This window comes from Pongo pygmaeus, chromosome 12, assembly GCF_028885625.2.
Source record: "Pongo pygmaeus isolate AG05252 chromosome 12, NHGRI_mPonPyg2-v2.0_pri, whole genome shotgun sequence".
In the NCBI taxonomy this organism is placed as follows: Eukaryota; Metazoa; Chordata; class Mammalia; order Primates; family Hominidae; genus Pongo; species Pongo pygmaeus.
The window spans coordinates 105026845-105044279 of record NC_072385.2 but is presented as its reverse complement, the minus strand read 5'-3'; the positions used below and the strand labels follow the sequence as shown (position 1 = coordinate 105044279).

At 39.7% G+C, this 17435-nt stretch overlaps 1 protein-coding gene and 1 non-coding gene across 3 annotated transcripts in view; both read left to right on the top strand.

The window, feature by feature from the left end:
- Window positions 1-17435, top strand: part of WDR43 (WD repeat domain 43) — a 75274-nt gene that overhangs the window by 27469 nt on the left and 30370 nt on the right. For both annotated transcript variants that reach the window (XM_054474130.2, XM_054474129.2), the window contains 4 exons: window positions 3024-3161; window positions 7472-7593; window positions 13622-13742; window positions 15099-15238. In XM_054474130.2, coding sequence (XP_054330105.1) covers window positions 3024-3161; window positions 7472-7593; window positions 13622-13742; window positions 15099-15238 — 521 coding nt within the window. The remainder of the gene's footprint in view (window positions 1-3023; window positions 3162-7471; window positions 7594-13621; window positions 13743-15098; window positions 15239-17435) is intronic.
- LOC129030969 (small nucleolar RNA SNORD53/SNORD92) lies at window positions 14693-14777 on the top strand. Its single transcript, XR_008500860.1, has one exon. It is a non-coding gene; the product is annotated as a small nucleolar RNA SNORD53/SNORD92 (small nucleolar RNA).

Below are 17435 nucleotides of genomic sequence, written 5' to 3'. Positions count from 1 at the left end.
GATTCTCCCTCAGCCTTCTGATTGTTTCTGGATCAAATGCTGATAATGGATCAAATGCTGATAAGCTTTTCTCATAAGACAGGTTTCAGTATTCATTGCTTAACTCAGTTTGCCCTTCATGGTGGAAAAGACTCCTTAGTCTGAGAAATCACCTCCTTGGGGTATTCACTTCTGATGCCTTTAGGAATTGAGATTTTCCAGTTACAAATATATGAACTAAATTTTTTAGCCTACCTTTTTATTACTTAATATATTTATCTGTATAATCTGTGCTGGGCACTTAAGAGGAAACACAACTGACTGTGGCTAAGGTGTAAAAGAAGAAATACATTTCATATTTGCCGTGTCTAGTGCAGGGTATGACATGTGTCTTCAGGGAAAGAAGTTTCCGTGGAGGAGGTGGTATTTGAGTTGGGCCTTAAAGCATGGATAGGATTTTTAACCAGTGAAAATTGAGGTGAGTAGGAAAGGTCCCCTTCCAAGTGAAGGACAAGCAAAAGCAAAATAGGAAAATGTGTGTATAGGGAGTGTTAACGTAAGGATGGAATTGGAGATAAGACTGGAGAAGGTGGGTTGAAGGCAAATTGTGGATGCTTTTAAATGCCATAGAACTATTTATATTGATTTATTCTCTGGAGAGTCATTGAAGTTTTTTGATCACAGGAATAACATGTTTAGATAGTAAATGCCAACAGAAGTTTCTCATCTATAATCAGTAGCACTAAACTCTTGGTTTCAAAAATATTTAGTATGGGTAATACTTGGAATATTAGTTTTCATTAAAATGTACATTGGTTATATACACTTCTGGTCTGATGTGTTACCTTTTTAAATATACTCATCCTGCTGAATAAAGACCATCCAACCTGAAAAATAAATGAGTCATGAGTTCTTTGAGTTTAATAAATTGGAGTAATATTTAGGTTTAGACCAGTGATCCTTAAAGTTGGTCATAAATGCTGTAGATATTCCTTCCGCCTGCCCCTACTTGCTTCTACTAAAAGATACAGAGATTTGCAGATGCAGAAATTAAGGCTTTGACTATGTTATGCTTGACATAGTCTATGTAAATTTCTAAAATTTCTTTGTGCTTTTTAATGGAAATTCAAATTGGCAATAAAGCATATGCATATTTGGACCTGTCTTTGTTTCACACATCGAGAAACTTCCATTTAGATAGTTTTGATTTGGGAAAACCAAGAGTAGAAGAAAGATTTCGTGGAATCTTTTTTTGTTTTGTTTTGTTTGAGACGAGTCTCTGTCGCCCAGGCTGGAGTGCAGTGGCAGGATCTCAGCTCACTGCAACCTCTGTCTGCCTCCCTGGTTCAAGCAATTCTCTGCCACCTGAGTAGTTGGGATTACTGGCACCCACCACCACGCCCAGCTAATTTTTTTTGTATTTTTAGTAGAGACGGGGTTTCACCGTGTTGGCCAGGCTGGTCTTGAACTCCTGACCTCGTGATCCAGATGCCTTAGCCTCCCAAAGTGCTGGGATTACGGGCGTGAGCCACCACGCTCAGCCTTCTTGGAATCTTTTTAAAAAGATGAATCTTTTCCTGCTGAGATGGTACTAGGTTAATGTACTTCCCCCCACTCTCCTTGCCTGAAATAGGTGTTTGTATTTATAACCTTATACAGAAATTATTTTTGCCCCTGGAATCATTCAAGGGTAGCTTTAGAAATTCGTTTAACTGAAACGGGGACCTAGAACACTCCTAAAGTTGAGGTTTCAGTGTTTCAACAAATTAAATGAGACCATAAGACTTTGTACTTTGGCTTTTAATTGTAACTTCTCTTTTGTGTTTATTAATACATTTCTAAGGACTTGCAAGATATATTTCTAAGGACTTGCAAGATGTGTATTATTTTTTTCTGTAAGTAGGTTACCTTTATTTGTTAGACTGCATTTCATCTGTGTCCAATGAATCAAATTCTTTAAACGTAAAATCCCCCTAGAATAACTAAAAGAAAAAAATGGAAAGTGCTTTTTAAGTCTACTCCCTGATACTCTATGCACTGGTAACGTTGTGGTTGTCATTGGTTTTTCTTGAATTAAGACAGATTTTTAAGTGTCTTGGGCTGTGTGCGTGCCCATGCGCGCTATAGAGCTAAGATCCTGCACTATTAAGAAGATATTCTCTTTTCTGTGGTATTGGCTTGTTTTACAGTGAAAGAATGGATTTCTCAGAACTTTATGCTAAAAACATACAGGCTGGTGAGCCGTAATTTAAAAAAAACACGGAAGAGAAGTTCTGAAATCATAATAAATATTCAGCATTATAAACTGATGTAGCGCTTTTAAGTTAGGGTCATTGTCTTTTTGTTGGGTAGACATGAGCTGTTAGCATCACTTTTGAAATGAAAGTCTTGTGGCATTTGCCACTTGAGTGAGACTTTTGTCTCTGAAGTCACTGAATCACCAAGCCAGCCCTTGACCAGTCACTGGGGCAACTTCTTTCTTGTGTGCTCTGAGCTGCTCTACTAGTTAAAGCTATTTGTTGACTCAAATTGAAGTTAATGCATGTTTATAAAGTTGAAAACTTTTGAGTCTCTTTTCTTGACAACTAAGCTAGAATTTGTGGAAAAATTAGGAGAGGAAAAGGAGAGTTGGCTGCTTAGATATGGACTTACGGATTCATAGATTTTTGGGTATGTATCTCTTTGGTTGGGGAGTGAAGGCTTCGCTTAGGTTGGACCTGTCAGGAGGGGCGGTCTGTTTCTGAGAAGTGGAAGCACCATTGAGGCTTCTTGGACCTGTTAGGAGAGTACCAAGAACATACTAGGTTTTCCTGTTTGCTGCCTTTTTTCCGTAGGGGTGGGAGACAGGGGACATAGAATTACGAGTTTCTCTTCCCACTGGAGGGATTTCTTTTTAAAGTAGTGAGAAGTAAAACACCCAATAGCTTCTCTCTTCCCCACTTTTAAAATGTCTTTTGTGGGCTGGTGGGCATTTGTATTTGTTCATTAACGATGTTTTAGTGTTTGCAATACTAAATAAAAACATTGTTTTTCTTTTTTTCCAGGAAAGTCCCCAGAGGAAAAAAAGGAAATCAGAAGCTGTAGGAATGAGTAACCAGACTGACTTATTGGCTCTTGGCACAGCAGTTGGTAGCATTTTATTATACAGCACAGTAAAAGGAGAATTACACAGTAAATTAATAGTAAGTGTGTGTATATTTTATTTAAAAGTGATGTGACAGGGAACCTGATTATTAGAGATTATTAAAAAAAAACACTTCAAGGTATGTGATGAGATCTGTGCTGTAGGGACAGTTTTCAGTCTCATCTACGTTTAAATAACTGAATAGTAATATTTGATAAAAGCTATAATAGTTAACAGCAGTCCTTATTATGGGTCAGAGTATGAAGACTTATTGACTAGGTTTAAAATAAGGAAGGGTTACAGGAACTCTAAGGAATCATAGATAGCAGCTGTGGAAAGCAGCTCCCCACCTCTTGACCTAGGGGAATAAAGGAGACAGTTGGAGTTACTGCTAACACTGGGATCTTTTAGGGGCAAGTGTTGTGCTGCTGCTGCTGTCTCTTGAGGAGTGGCCCCATGGGCATGGGATCGAGACCTCAAACTGAGAAGGAGGCTCCAGCTGCCTGGTGCTAGTGTCTCTGATGGAGATAATGAGACTGGTTCTCCTAGGGTTGGAAAAATTGGATATTGGGTTCAGCTGCTGCTGTTGGGCATTACCACTGTTGGGGTGATGCAAATAAAGAGACAGGAAGGAACAGGTCCCTTCTCTCTCCATCCTTGTCTCCCTCTAGCAGTTCCTATTGGCAGAACCTATGGATTGAGCTGGGAAATCAGAAATCAGGTTGCTGAGTTCCAGCATCACAGCAGAATATAAAGGGCGGGTTTGGCATTGGAAGACAGTAACCGAACTGGCCTAGTTGGTTCAGACAATATCTATTGCAGTGTGTTTTTGTTCTCTGGACTTCTGTATATAGGAGAGTTTTAAGTTTTTTGTTTTAAATAACATTTGTCTATAGGAAATTTGTAACTACATAAAGTTGAAAAGGAAAAAAATTTATACCTAAGTCTGTCGCCGAGAGATCCTCTTAATAATTTGTATATTTCTTTGCTTTATACATACATTAAAAAAATATAGTTGGCTTTCTGTTCATCTAGTTTGTATCCTGGTTTTTTTTCATTAGATTACAACATAACTATCTTATATTTGTCAATAACTGGTTATAGAGATTTTTAATGACTGCTTAAAATCTCAACAAGTGGGATAGTCCATTATGTTACTTAACTTGTTGACCATTTAGGGGTTTCCAGATTTTTAAATTGTTGTAAAACAATTTCTTTTTTCTTACATGGATTCATAGAATTACTAACCTAAAATTAGTGAGCCAAAGAGTTGCTGTATATGTAGTATAAAAATACTTTCTGGAATAATTTTTGCTAATTTATGCTTAATATCAGTGATAGGAGATAAGTACTTTATCTCAGCAGTATCATTACCACTACTGAATAGCCCATTAAAACAGCAACAACGACAACAAAGAAACAGATAATTTGGTAGAGGAACATTTTAATCTGATTTTAAGTTTGCATTTAGGAATGTATTACTTGTTTTTATATTAAAGATTACAAAAATAATACTCAACTATAAATGAATTTTAAAGCATTCAGAGATCCATCTCAAGAAAGCATTCTTCCCTGTGTTCTTCCCCCCTCCTCCAAGTCGAGTGTGGTCCTCAGGTGAGCTCTTACACCTACTATAGGTAGGAGCCTATCCTTTAATTGGATAGGTTTTTTGTGGTCAGCAGGTGCCTAGCATCTTGTGCAGTGTGATAGCTGCTCAGCTGCTGTGGCTGCTGGAGCCTAGAAGACTTACTTTTTTTAAAGACAGAGTCTCACTCTGTCGCCCAGGCTAGAGTGCAGTGGCGTGGTCTCAGCTCACTGTAACCTCTGCCTCCTGGGTTCAAGCAATTTTCGTGCCTCAGCCTCCTGAGTAGCGGGGATTACAGACGTGCACCACCATAGCCGGCTAATTTTTGTATTTTTAGTAGAGATGGGGTTTTGTCATGTTGGCCATGCTGGTGTCGAACTCCTGGCCTCGTGTGATCTGCCTGCTTGGCCTCCCAAAGTGCTGGGGTTACAGGCATGAGCCACCATACCCAGCCTAGAACTCCTTTTTATATCATTTCACAACCTTACAAGATTGTAAATACATCTTCGACAGGGATGAATTTATCAAAAAGGAGTCAAGAGGGTCAGGGTGAGGGGTATTGGGATGGTATGGTAAGGTAGAAAAGGACCAGGCTTTGGAGCTAGTCTGTCCTGAGGTGGAATCCTACTAGTTGTATGATCATGTGTGAATAATTTAACTTCTCATCCCTTAAATGGGTATTAACAACCTACCTTGCATGATTTTATTAAGACTTACATGTAATAATGTATTGAAAGTGCCTGGCTTGTAAGTGGTATTTAGTAAATATTTGTTGAATGAGTAAGTGAACAAGTGAGTGAACACATTGCTAAATTGCTTTCCAAAAGGGTATGCTAGTTTACACTGCCGCTGGCAATAGTATTACGTAACCTCACCAGCATGGGCATCGTAAGGCTAAACACATTGCTACAGGAACACACTAAAAATGCCACTTTGTTTTGGTTTGTATTTCTTTGATTACTAACAAGGTTGAATATTTTGGTATGTTTTCTAACTGAATTCTTTCTGTGGAATGTATCTTCATATCCTTTAGTTACTTGCGTGTATATAAGACTTAGTTCTTTGAGTACACAGCTGATAGGAAGGAAGGAAAGTAACTGAATGTAACATTTTAAAATATTTCTCTTTTGAAGTGGTAACAATGTTATTTCCAAGTAGCTTTAGTAATTTTGAGTAATCACTTTTATTCTTAGCTTAGATATGTACATAGTGGTGTTTCATTGTATATGTATTTACTTTATTCTTGCAAGATTTTAATACATAAAGCTAAAAATGGTACAAAAGTAAAGTAACTGTAGGAGAGATGTCACAAGATAGCATGTGACTATTTGTCAGATGAGTTCCAGCAGTGTTGGGAAGGCCTGGAGGAGAAGTGGTTTCATTTGGACCTTCTGGGATAGGTAAGATTTGGATAGAGGAAGGTGGAGAATCCTTTCAGGGGTGGGGAGAGGAAGTTGGGGAGATGGCAAAAGCAAATGAGGGGAGACAGGAATGTAAAAGATTGACTTGGAACTGAGCAAACTAATTCAGAGGAGGGGCATACTAGGGGATAATGGATAATGGATAAATGTGACTTCAGGTAATGAAATGCTTGCAGTGTGGGTGATTTAGCACCTCATTCTGCTAAGTGAGTTAGTCCTGGAATGTTTGTGAGATGGGAAACATGAATGAGCTCTTCTCAGTTTCTATTCCTATGTGCCTCTTAGTGGGTGTCTTGCTATGCTGTAAATGTATAAATATTGTTTATATGCTATGGCCCCATAGTACAAGGAAGCATTTAGTGTTTACCTGAAGTAATAGTGATTTTTGTTTTTGAGACATAGCTTTGGTACATTTTTTTACAAGAGATTTTTCGAGGATATTTTTGACTACGCTTGATTTTTACCTTAAATGCCGACTTGGGGTGTGGAAGTTATTTATTTATTTATTTTTAAACAGGAGAAGGAAAGTTAACATTTTGAAGTTCTAGCTGTTTATCTCTCTTCTTCTTCTTCTTTTTTTTTTTTGGATATGGAGTTTCGCTGTTGTTGCCCAGGCTGGAGGCAATGGCGCAATCTTGGCTCGCTGCAACCTCTGCCTCCCAGGTTCACATGAGTCTCCTGCCTCAGCCTCTCAGGTAGCTGGGATTACAGGCATGTGCTACCATGCCCAGCTAATTTTGTATTTTTTTAGTAGAGATGGGAGTTTCACCATGTTGGTCAAGCTGGTCCTGACCTCAGGTGATCCGCCTGCCTCAGCCTCCCAAAGTGCTGCGATTACAGGCATGAGCCACCACGCCTGCCCTGTTTATCTCATTTTTGATGTTGGAAAACCAAAATGGATAGATAAAGGTTAAAGCTTTTAGTTAGGTTAAGGCCTAACATTTTAGTTAATTATTTGGTAATGACTCTAGGGTTCATATTATCATAATATATAAGACAAATTTTATTTTCTTCTTAAATTTTTTTTTTGTACACCATAAATATATTCATTTTCATTTGTCAGTTAAAAAAAAAGAAGAGTTGACTCCTACCTCTACATATTATTAACTACATCTCTAACACAGTCGCCTCTATTTGCCTTTTACATCCTCTGCCAATGACTGGCCTCAGATCACCAGTGGAACCTTTTCAAAAAATACACCATTGGCTCTATCTAGTTCTACTGATCTGAAATATCCACGTGTGGGCCAGGAGCACCGGCTCATGCCTGTAATCCCAGCATCTTGGGAGAGCGAGGAAGGAGGATCACTTGAGCCCAGGAGTTTGAGACCAGCCTTAAATTTTTTTTTTTTTAATCTACAGAGTGGTGGACATGACAACAGAGTCAACTGCATACAGTGGCATCAAGACAGTGGCTGTTTATATAGTTGTTCAGATGATAAACATATTGTGGAATGGAATGTACAGACATGCAAAGTAAAGTGGTGAGTAACATTCATGGTATCAGGAAATGCAGTAGACGTGGATAAATGCTGGACTTGTGGGGAATGCAGACATTAATAAGGTTATAGGTTCCATTTTCAGAGAACTTCTAATAAAATCGAGCATGCAAGATTTTAATACATAAAATACTAAAACACATAAAATACATAAAAGCTAAAAATGGTACAAAAATAAAGCAACTGTATGAGAGATGTCACAAGATAGCATGTGACTATTTGTCAGCTGAGTACAGTAGTGTTGGGAAGGCCTGGAGGAGGAGAAGGGATTTCAGTTGGACCTTCTAGGACAGGTAAGATTTGGATAGAGGAGGGTGGGAGAATCCTTTCAAGGGTGGAGAAAAGAAGTTGGGGAGATGACAAGAGCAAATGCAGGGAGACAGGAATGTAAAAGATTGACTTGGCACAGAGCAAACTAATTCAGAGGAGGGACATACTAGGGGATAATGGATGGCAGATGATAAGGGTCAAAGGATCCTAAGAGCCTGGCCTTGTGTCATAGATAAAGATCATAGACCATTGATTATAGTTCAACCACCTGATCCTGAGGTTGGCCGTATAGGAGATGCTTAGTAAATGTGGGCTGTTGAATATCGTTCCAACTACTGTGTAGTTGAGGACCCTCATGAGGAAAATTATGCCCATGGTCCTGCAGCTGCCAGAGAAGGGATTCTAATCCTGCTCTTTCGAGTTCTGGTACAGTTGGGGTTTTAGATTCTGTCTGGTATGCAAGAGAGAGCCATTGGCCAAGTGCAGTGGCTCATTTCTGTAATCCCAGCACTTTGGGAGGCCAAGGTGGGAGGATTGCTTGAGACCAGACTGAACAACATAGTGAGAACCACCTCTTTACAAAAAAAAAAAAAAAAAAAAAGTTGGGTGTGGTGGCATGCATGGCCTGTGGCCCCAGATACGAGTCTGAAGTGGGAGGATTGCTCGAGCCTGGGAGGTTGAGGCTGTAGTGAGCCGTGATTGTGCCACTGCACTTCAGCCTGGGTGATGGAGCAAGGAGCTGTCTCAAAAAAAAAAAAAAAAAAATGGCTGGGCTCAGTGGCTCACGCCTGTAATCCCAGCACTTTGGGAGGCCAAGGCGGGAGGATCATGAGGTCAGGAGACTGAGACCATCCTGGCTAACATGGGGTACCGTCTCTACTAAAAAGACAAAAAAAATTAGCCGGGCGTGGTGGCGAGCGTCTGTAGTCCCAGCTACTCAGGAGGCTGAGGCAGGAGAATGGCGTGAACCCGGGAGGTGGAGCTTGCAGTGAGCCGAGATCACGCCATTGCACTCCAGCCTGGGTGACAGAGCGAGACTCCGTTTCAAAAAAAAAAAAGCCACTGCAGGTCAGTGTCTCTGGGGTAGAGTATTCAGAGTAATGCTTTAGGAAAAAGTAATCTGTCAGCAATGTGTAGAATTCAGGGGAAGGAGCTAGTTAAAGGCAGAGAAGGCAGATAGATTGTTACTGTAATCTGGTTGTAGGATGGTAAATGTGGGAAGTTAAAATGGCAATGATCGCAATCATTGAGTTGGGGTATTGAGTTTAGTTTTCAGCTTTGCTAACTAGGCAAGTAAACCAATTTAGAGGGAGGACGTACTGGGGGATAATGCATGGTAGAGGATAGAAATTATGGTCAGAAGAGATACATGGTTTTGGGGTTTTTAGACAAGTTGGCTTTGAAATAACATTATGTGAAGGATAAGACCCAGCAGACAGGGTGGTGCTAGAGGCTTAGATTTAAGTAGGGGTTTGGGGTTGGAGATGCAGGTAAGTAAATCATCTCCCTGATGGCTCAGTGAGTATTTGTGCTCCATTTACTTGTAGCAGACACAGTAGTTTCTATGTTAGTAACCTGTTATAAATGCCTGTAGAGGTTCTGATCCAGTAGGTCTGGGGTAGGGCCTGTGTTACTGTATTCTGGATGAGAGGTCACAAAGATAGGTCCTTCACATAGGGACTAGTAATGTTCAAACAGCTATTCAACACATTGTGCGCTTTATTGTGTGTAATCATAAGCCTGTGAGGTGAACTTTAGCCCCACTTTGCTGTTTTGAAGTAGATTAAACAAGAGCCTGACCTCTCATACACTAAACTGTGTTGTCTCATAATTTCATTATGTTTCCAACTTCATCATTAGCATTCTTATGCTGCCGTTACTTGATTTTGTTTTCTGTTCTAGATGCTATGTATTGATTTTCTGTTGTGGAAGATGAGGATTTAGCTCTTACCTTCTTTTCCCCCTTCCAGTTCTCTCTCAATATTGTTGTATCACAGTGTTTGATAAGCAGTATTTGTTTACATTATGACTAGTTAATTATTGTTGCAGCTGAGCCTTAGACTTTCCTATGTTTAATATTTTTTTTGTACAAAATTTTGCTTTTCTTGGGGTTTATAATTGCTTTGGTTTTCATTTCATTAGTTACTAGGTCATTCTCTTTATTAGTGGCATAAATCTTCTCAGTTGTTTCTGGACACATCAGTCAGTCAATTTTATTCATTTCTTGGAAAACTTCTCTGTCTTGTAAGTTCTGCTGAATGATGATTATCCCGAGATTTTCTTTTTTCTTTTCTTTCTTTTTCTTGAGACGGAGTTTCGCTCTTGTTGCCCAGCCTGGATTGCAGTGGCGCAATCTCAGCTCACTGCAACCTCTGCCTCCCAGAATCAAGCGATTCTTCTGCCTCAGCCTCCCGAGTACCTGGGATTACGGGCACCTGCCACCACGCCTGGCTAATTTTTTATTTTTAGTAGAGACGAGGTTTCAGCATGTTGATCAGGCTGGTCTCGAACTCCTGACCTCAGGTGATCCACCCGCCTCAGCCTCCCAAAGTGCTGGGATTACAGGTGTGAGCTACCATGCCTGGCCATGAATTATCGTCTTTTGTTCCTTACATCCTGTCTATTGTGGGTGTGTTTTGATTTGTTTGATTTGGCTTGTTTTATGTTTAAGGCATCCTTCAAATCACTGGAGATCCTGGGCTGCCTGTTGCTATTTGGAAACAAAGCATTAAAAAGCTGATTGGTGGCTGGGCGTGGTGGCTTATGCCTAAAATCTCAGCACTTTGGAAGGCTGAGGTGGAAGGATTGCTTGAGCTTAGGAGTTCGAGACTGTCCTGGGAAACATAGAACCCCCTCTCTACAAAAATGAAAAAAATTAGCCAGGTGTGGTGGTGTGTACCTGTAGTCCCAGCCACCTAAGAGGCTGGGGCAGGAGGGTCACTTGAGCTCAGGAGATCAAGGCTGCAGCGAGCTGTTATCTTGCTACTGCACTCTGCCTGGGCAACACAGTGAGACCCTGTTTGGGGGAAAGAATGTTGTTTGGAAGGCTTAGTTGTGAGTATGTGACTTTTCAATTGTTGCGCTTCATTTATAGAGTGATTGGGAAGCCGTCAAATATCAATATGTGTAGATCATTCCACTGGAACCAGTTACATTTCCCAGAGAGGAATTTTTTCATCTAGTGCTTCTTAAGGCTTAAATGTACATACATCTTAACTTGTGCGTACAGATCTGATTTAGTAGGTGTAACTAGGTTAGAGCTTGAGATTGCATAATTCTCACAAGTTCCCAAATCATGCTGATTTATGCTTTGAGTTGCAAAGCTCCTGAGGGATTAGGGTGTGGGGAGGATAGAAGGTATTATTAGCCTAACTAGCATTTTCAATACTGAGTGGGGAAGTAGATTAAGGAAGCTTATCAGCCTCATCTAGGCAGGATGGCGATTGTGTCTTTTATGTATGTATCAGCATAGTGAATATATGTTGAATATTGAATGTAAATGAGAATTGAAGCTGTAGGAGTCGATGATAAATTGGGAAAAATTTTAGAAGCTGGTAAGGGTAAAGGAAAAGTTCTCTCATACATTATAGCTGCATTTCTTTGATTATCAGTGAGGTTGAATGTTTCGTGTTTATCAACAATTTGTATTTTTCCTATGAATTGCCTGTTTGCCTGTTTATATCCTTTGTTTTTATTTTGAGCTCTTTTTCTTATTGATATGAAGGAGCTATTTGTGTATTGTATTAATCCTTTGTAATATATATTTTTGATACTTTTTTCTAGCTTTTTACATATATATACACATACGTGTGTGTGTGTGTGTGTGTGTGTGTGTGTGTATATATATAATTATTTTTATTTTTTTTGAGACAGGGTCTCACTCCGTCACCCAGGTGGAGTGCAGCAGTGGTGTCTCAGCTCACTGTAAACTCTGCCTCCGGGGTTCAAGTGATCCTCCCATCTCAGCCTCCCGAGTACCTGGGATTGCAAGTGTTTGCCACCAGCCCTGGCTAATTTTTCTGTTTTTAGTAGAGACAAGGTTTCAGCATGTTGTTCAGGCTGGTCTTGAACTCCTGGCCTCAAGTGATGCACCTGCCTTGGCCTCCCAAAGTGCTGGGATTACAGATGTGAGCCACTGCGCCTGGCCACTTTTTACTTATATTTTAATTTTATGACTTATCTGTGGAGCAGAAATTTTATGTCATTAAATCAGGTCTTTTTTTTTTTTCTTTATAATTTCTGGTTTGTAATTGCTGTGGAAGACCTTTTTTAACCCCAGGATTATAAAAACATTCTCATACCCTGTTTAAATACTTTTAAATTTAATCAGTTAACTTTTTTGCATGTGTGGCATAATGTAGGAATCTAATTTTGTTTTTCTAATGACTGATTTGACTTACTCTATTGTTGACTGGCAGAATCATGCATTTTCTTCCACTTAATAACCTCTTTTTTTTTTTGAGACAGAGTCTTGCTCTGTTGCCCAGGCTGGAGTGCAGTGGTGCAATCTCGGCTCACTGCAAGCTCCGCCTCCCAGGTTCACGCCATTCTCCTGCCTCAGCCTTCTGAGTAGCTGGGACTATAGGCGTCCTCCACCACGCCTGGCTAATTTTTTTGTATTTTAGTAGAGACAGGGTTTCACCATGTTAGCCAGGATGGTCTTGATCTCCTGACCTTTTGATCCTCCCACCTCGGCCTCCCAAAGTGCTGGGATTACAGGTGTGAGCCACCGCATCTGGCCTCTTAATAACCTCTTTTGTTATTAAGGTTCCTACTGTTACTTCTCTTTTTTTTTTTGGAGACAGAGTCTTGCTCTGTCACCCAGGCTGGAGTGCAGTGGTGTGATCTTGGCTCATTGCAGTCTCTGCCTCCTGGGCTCAAGCGATCCTACCATCTCAGCCTCCTGAGTAGCTGGGACTACTACACCATGCCTGGCTAATTTTTGTAGTTTTTGTAGAGTCAGGGTCTCGCTATATTGCCCAGGCTGGTCTCAAACTCCTGGACTCAGGCGATCTGCCCACCTCAATCTCCCGAAGTGCTGGAATTACAAGCATGAGCCACCATGCCCAGCCCCTGCTGTTACTTCTTAATTTTATAAGTGAATAGCCAAGTTCTCTATTGCCTATGACAGCATTAATATGAGTAACAAACAGCAAAGACTCAAGCTTCTAATCATATTTGAGGTAATGAAAAGGAATCATTTGTACCTAGTTAATTTTTACCTGTCAGATTGGGGTGCATTCATGTGGATTTGGGGTAGAAATAACCTTTTTGGGTTGCAACTTTTGAGAAATCATTTGTGTTATTAAGGGAATTAATTAAAGGCCAGCCTTCCAGAGAAAGCGAGAGTTGAGGTAGGGTTAGGATGGGCTTGGGGAGGTCTAGCCAGTATGGAACTTTCCTGGACATTCACAGAGTTCATCTCCTGGGTCACAGGATGTACAACTACCCATTTTACATTCTTACCACTCTCACTCACCCATTTTCTGATACTTGTTGAGAATCTTTATCCCATGCCTGCCAAAGGGAGATTGTGCTGTTAAGGAACGCGATCAATGAAGCTTTTATCACAGTGGTATGTCCAGGGTTAGTTACCTGACACAAGCTTTTAGGGAAGGTAATTGTCAAAGGACCTGAGGCGATATTTTTAATGATTGTTCAGTTTGTTTTTTTGTTATTTTCTGCTCTGAGTAAAGTTTTCTGTCATGTATTGAGATGCTTTTCTTTTCTCTTCACAATATAGCAAATGGAAAGGCGACAATAGCAGTGTCAGTTCCCTATGTATCAGCCCAGATGGAAAGATGTTGCTTTCAGCTGGTCGAACAATCAAACTATGGGTTTTGGAGACCAAAGAAGTCTACAGGGTGAGCGAATCAAATTATTTGTAAGCATAAAAATTATAGAGTAAACACAGAGAAAGGCAAGAGTTTGAACCATAAGATATTATTTTAAGAATACAAATTCTTCATTGTCAGGTACATCAAATAGTTTAGTGGATAAAAGTTAGCCTCCTAATCTGATTTGTTGATGTTAAAAAGACTAGACATGTCTACTTCAAATGTATTGGAAAAATGAACAGAACCAATATTCAAGAAACAAGATTTTTTTTTTTTTTTTTGAGATGGAGTCTTGCTCTGTCACCCAGGCTGGAGTGCAGTGGCATGATCTCGGCTCACTGCAAGCTCTGCCTTCTGGGTTCACGCCATTCTCCTGCCTCAGCCTCCCGAGTAGCTGGGACTACAGGCGCCTACCACCACGCCTGTCTAATTTTTTGTATTTTTTAGTAGAGATGGGGTTTCACCGTGTTAGCCAGGATGGTCTCGATCTCCTGGCCTCGTGATCTGCCTGCCTTGGCCTCCCAAAGTGTTGGGATTACAGGCATGAGCCACCGCGCCCAGCCGAAACAAGATTTTTTTAAAATTTAAATTTTATTATATACACCAACTGTGTATCCACAAAAAAAGAAAAAGTTACCTTATAAAAAACAAAACAGATTTTGAGACAGGGCCTCTCTCTGTCGCCCGGGCTGGAGTGTAGTGACGCCATCATAGCTCACAGCAGCCTTGACCTCCCAGGCTCAAGCGATCGTCTCACCTCAGCCTCCTGAGTAGCTGGGAGTATAGGCGCTTGCCACCAGGCCTACCTCAAAAAAGATTTTCTTAATAAAAGAGTTTTTACTATGTGAAGATTATGGTAATTTTGATTTCTAGCCTACATCCAGCATTTAGTCCACTTACTGTATTTGACTGTGGAGATTTAGTATTATATTTTTGGAGGAGGAAAAAGCTTTCACTCAGGGCTTACTGAACATTTGGTGCTGTGATGATGCCTTAATATTGTGGTTTCGACTCACTGAGAGTAAAATGAGGACCTACAATTCCTTGGCTGTGTCTGAGCACCCAAGAGTACGCCTTTTAAAATGGATAGAATTAAGTGAATCTTGAATTCAAGAATGTAAGAAATAAAGGTGTGGAGTGGTAGGGTCATGGGAGTTAGAAGGAACATCTAAATTTTCAGTATTTTCAGATGGATTTTTTTAAAAAGTGGGAGAATTATAGCACAAGTAACCTTATTTGCTTAGAATTGAATTGAACAGTTACTTCATCGTGGAGCTCTCCTTTCCGATATGTATCACATATGGCTTGTTTTGATAATATATACTATTAATTTTTGTCTCTGCTTTGAATCTGCTCTCCTAACTGAGATTTAACTTTCTCTAGCATTTCACAGGACATGCAACACCAGTTTCGTCACTGATGTTCACTACCATCAGACCTCCTAATGAGAGTCAGCCCTTTGATGGAATTACAGGTCTTTATTTCTTATCTGGAGCAGTACATGACCGGTTACTTAATGTCTGGTATGTAGTTCTTTTGGATTTGGGAGGTAGCATTGAAAGAATCTGTCAGAGCTTATGTAGTTAATGTAAATTATGAATATGGGACTTTATTTGTTGTATCTAATGTTGGATTTACATTGAGTCATAATAAAGAATTGAGCCTGCCTACAAAACAGATCTTTCTGAGAAAAAATTAAGTGCATTATGTAATAAAGCCTCCTGTGCTTGTTTAGTGATACAGTGGACTGAATATTTTTGTGATTGGGCAATTTAGAATATCTTTTAAAAAATGTAGAAAGACCTTTGATTTTGAAATATATGGCACCACTGGGTTAATGCAGTAATGTGTGTTTGTGGAGGGCATAAAATTGCTTGGCTGTCTCAGAATTTCCGGTAACTCCTTTTTGCAGTAGCTGCTATTAACTAGTTCCCTTTGAAACCTCTTTTAAAAGTAAAAATCAGGCCGGGCGCCGTGGCTCACGCCTGTCATCCCAGCACTTTGGGAGACCGAGGCGGGCGGATCACGAGGTGAAGAGATCGAGATCATCCTGGCCAACATGGTGAAACCCTGTCTCTACTAAAAATACAAAAATTAGCCGGGCGTGGTGGCATGCGCCTGTAGTCCCAGCTACTCGGGAGGCTGAGGCAGGAGAATTGCTTGGACTCGGGAGGCGGAGGTTGCAGTGAGCCGAGATCGCGCCACTGCACTCTAGCCTGGTGACAGAGCAAAACTCCATCTCAAAAAAAAAAAAATTTGGTGACACAAAGTCATCAGAACGTTTTTAAAGAAATTTCCTGGATTTTATTGCAGCATCTGATGGTGAAGTTGGCTTGAAAAAAAAAAAAACCGCCCTGCTGTTCATTGACAGTTCTCATCTTAGTAATAATTAGTTGAGCATGCTCTTCACCATATAAAGTTACTATGAATTTATACAAGATAATACTCATTTAGAAGTGGGACTCATCCAATATGTATTCCTTAGAAAGCTAGTTGTGTGGGGGTCAGAAGTCAAAATGTGGGCCTCTGTTTACCTTCAAAACCACCAGCAAAACCATAATTCCTAATTATGTCTCTTGTAATTAAACGGATTTGGTTTTGTTTCGTGTTTGATTTTTGAGAAGAGCCAATGGAGATAAGTTCTTTTAGTTTTAGAGGGTCTAACAATTACATAAGAAATTAGTAGTGCTAAAAAATTAAAATCTACTACCAGGGTTCCCTGGCATTACTGAGTTGCTTCAATCTCAAATGTTTTACCACTTAGGCTCCCTTGTACCTAGGAGTCTCCAGCTACAGTATTTCATAATATAAAATAAAAGTTGCTTTATGTTAATCTTAAGAACCTGAATAGTGTCTATTATATATGGGAGCTTCCTGGAATAAAGGAAGTAAACTTAAAATTAATCACACAAAAAAGAAAAATATTAAAACCCATATTGAAAAGCTGCCCAGTGAGCTCTGTAAATTTGCATGGGGATAGGTAGAGCAGGCCTAAAGTTCCCTGATAATTTCCTTTGAAGGACACATTTCTGAGAGGATATAACATTCGAAGGCTTCTTGCTGAATGAAGATTAAAAGATAAATCAAACCCCAGTACTATGTTCTATCGATTAGTTAAGATACTGTGCATAGTGGTCTAATGGCAGAGATTTTGAACATACATGAATGACTTCATGTTAGAATGAATCTTACTAAGAATTTTTGCATGAAAACATTTAGAATTTATCAAATCGACTCTTAATTTTCTTCTGAACTCCAAAGAAGCTGATTTGAATCATGTTTGTAAATCATGTTTGTTATATAATATTTTTTAAAATTTGTACCTAAATTTTAAAAACAGCTATATTGAAGTATAGTTGACATGTAATGAACTGCACATACCAGAGTGTACAAACTGATGAGTTGTAACATACATATACATTGTGAAACGCTCACCACAAACAAGATAATGAATGTGTTTCCTCATGTCTTCTTGTAATCTCTCAGAGACTTGTTGACAGGTTTTGGGCCATTACAAATAAAATTGCTATGGACATTTTTTGTGTACAAGTCTTTATATGGACATGTGATTTCATTTCTTTTGGTTGAATACCTAGGAGTGTAATGGCTGGATCATATGATAGATGTATGTTTAGCTTTTCAAGACATTGCCAGATTTTTTTTTTCAAAATGGTTGTAGCATTTTGCATTTTTACCAGCAGCGTATGAAAATAGGAATTC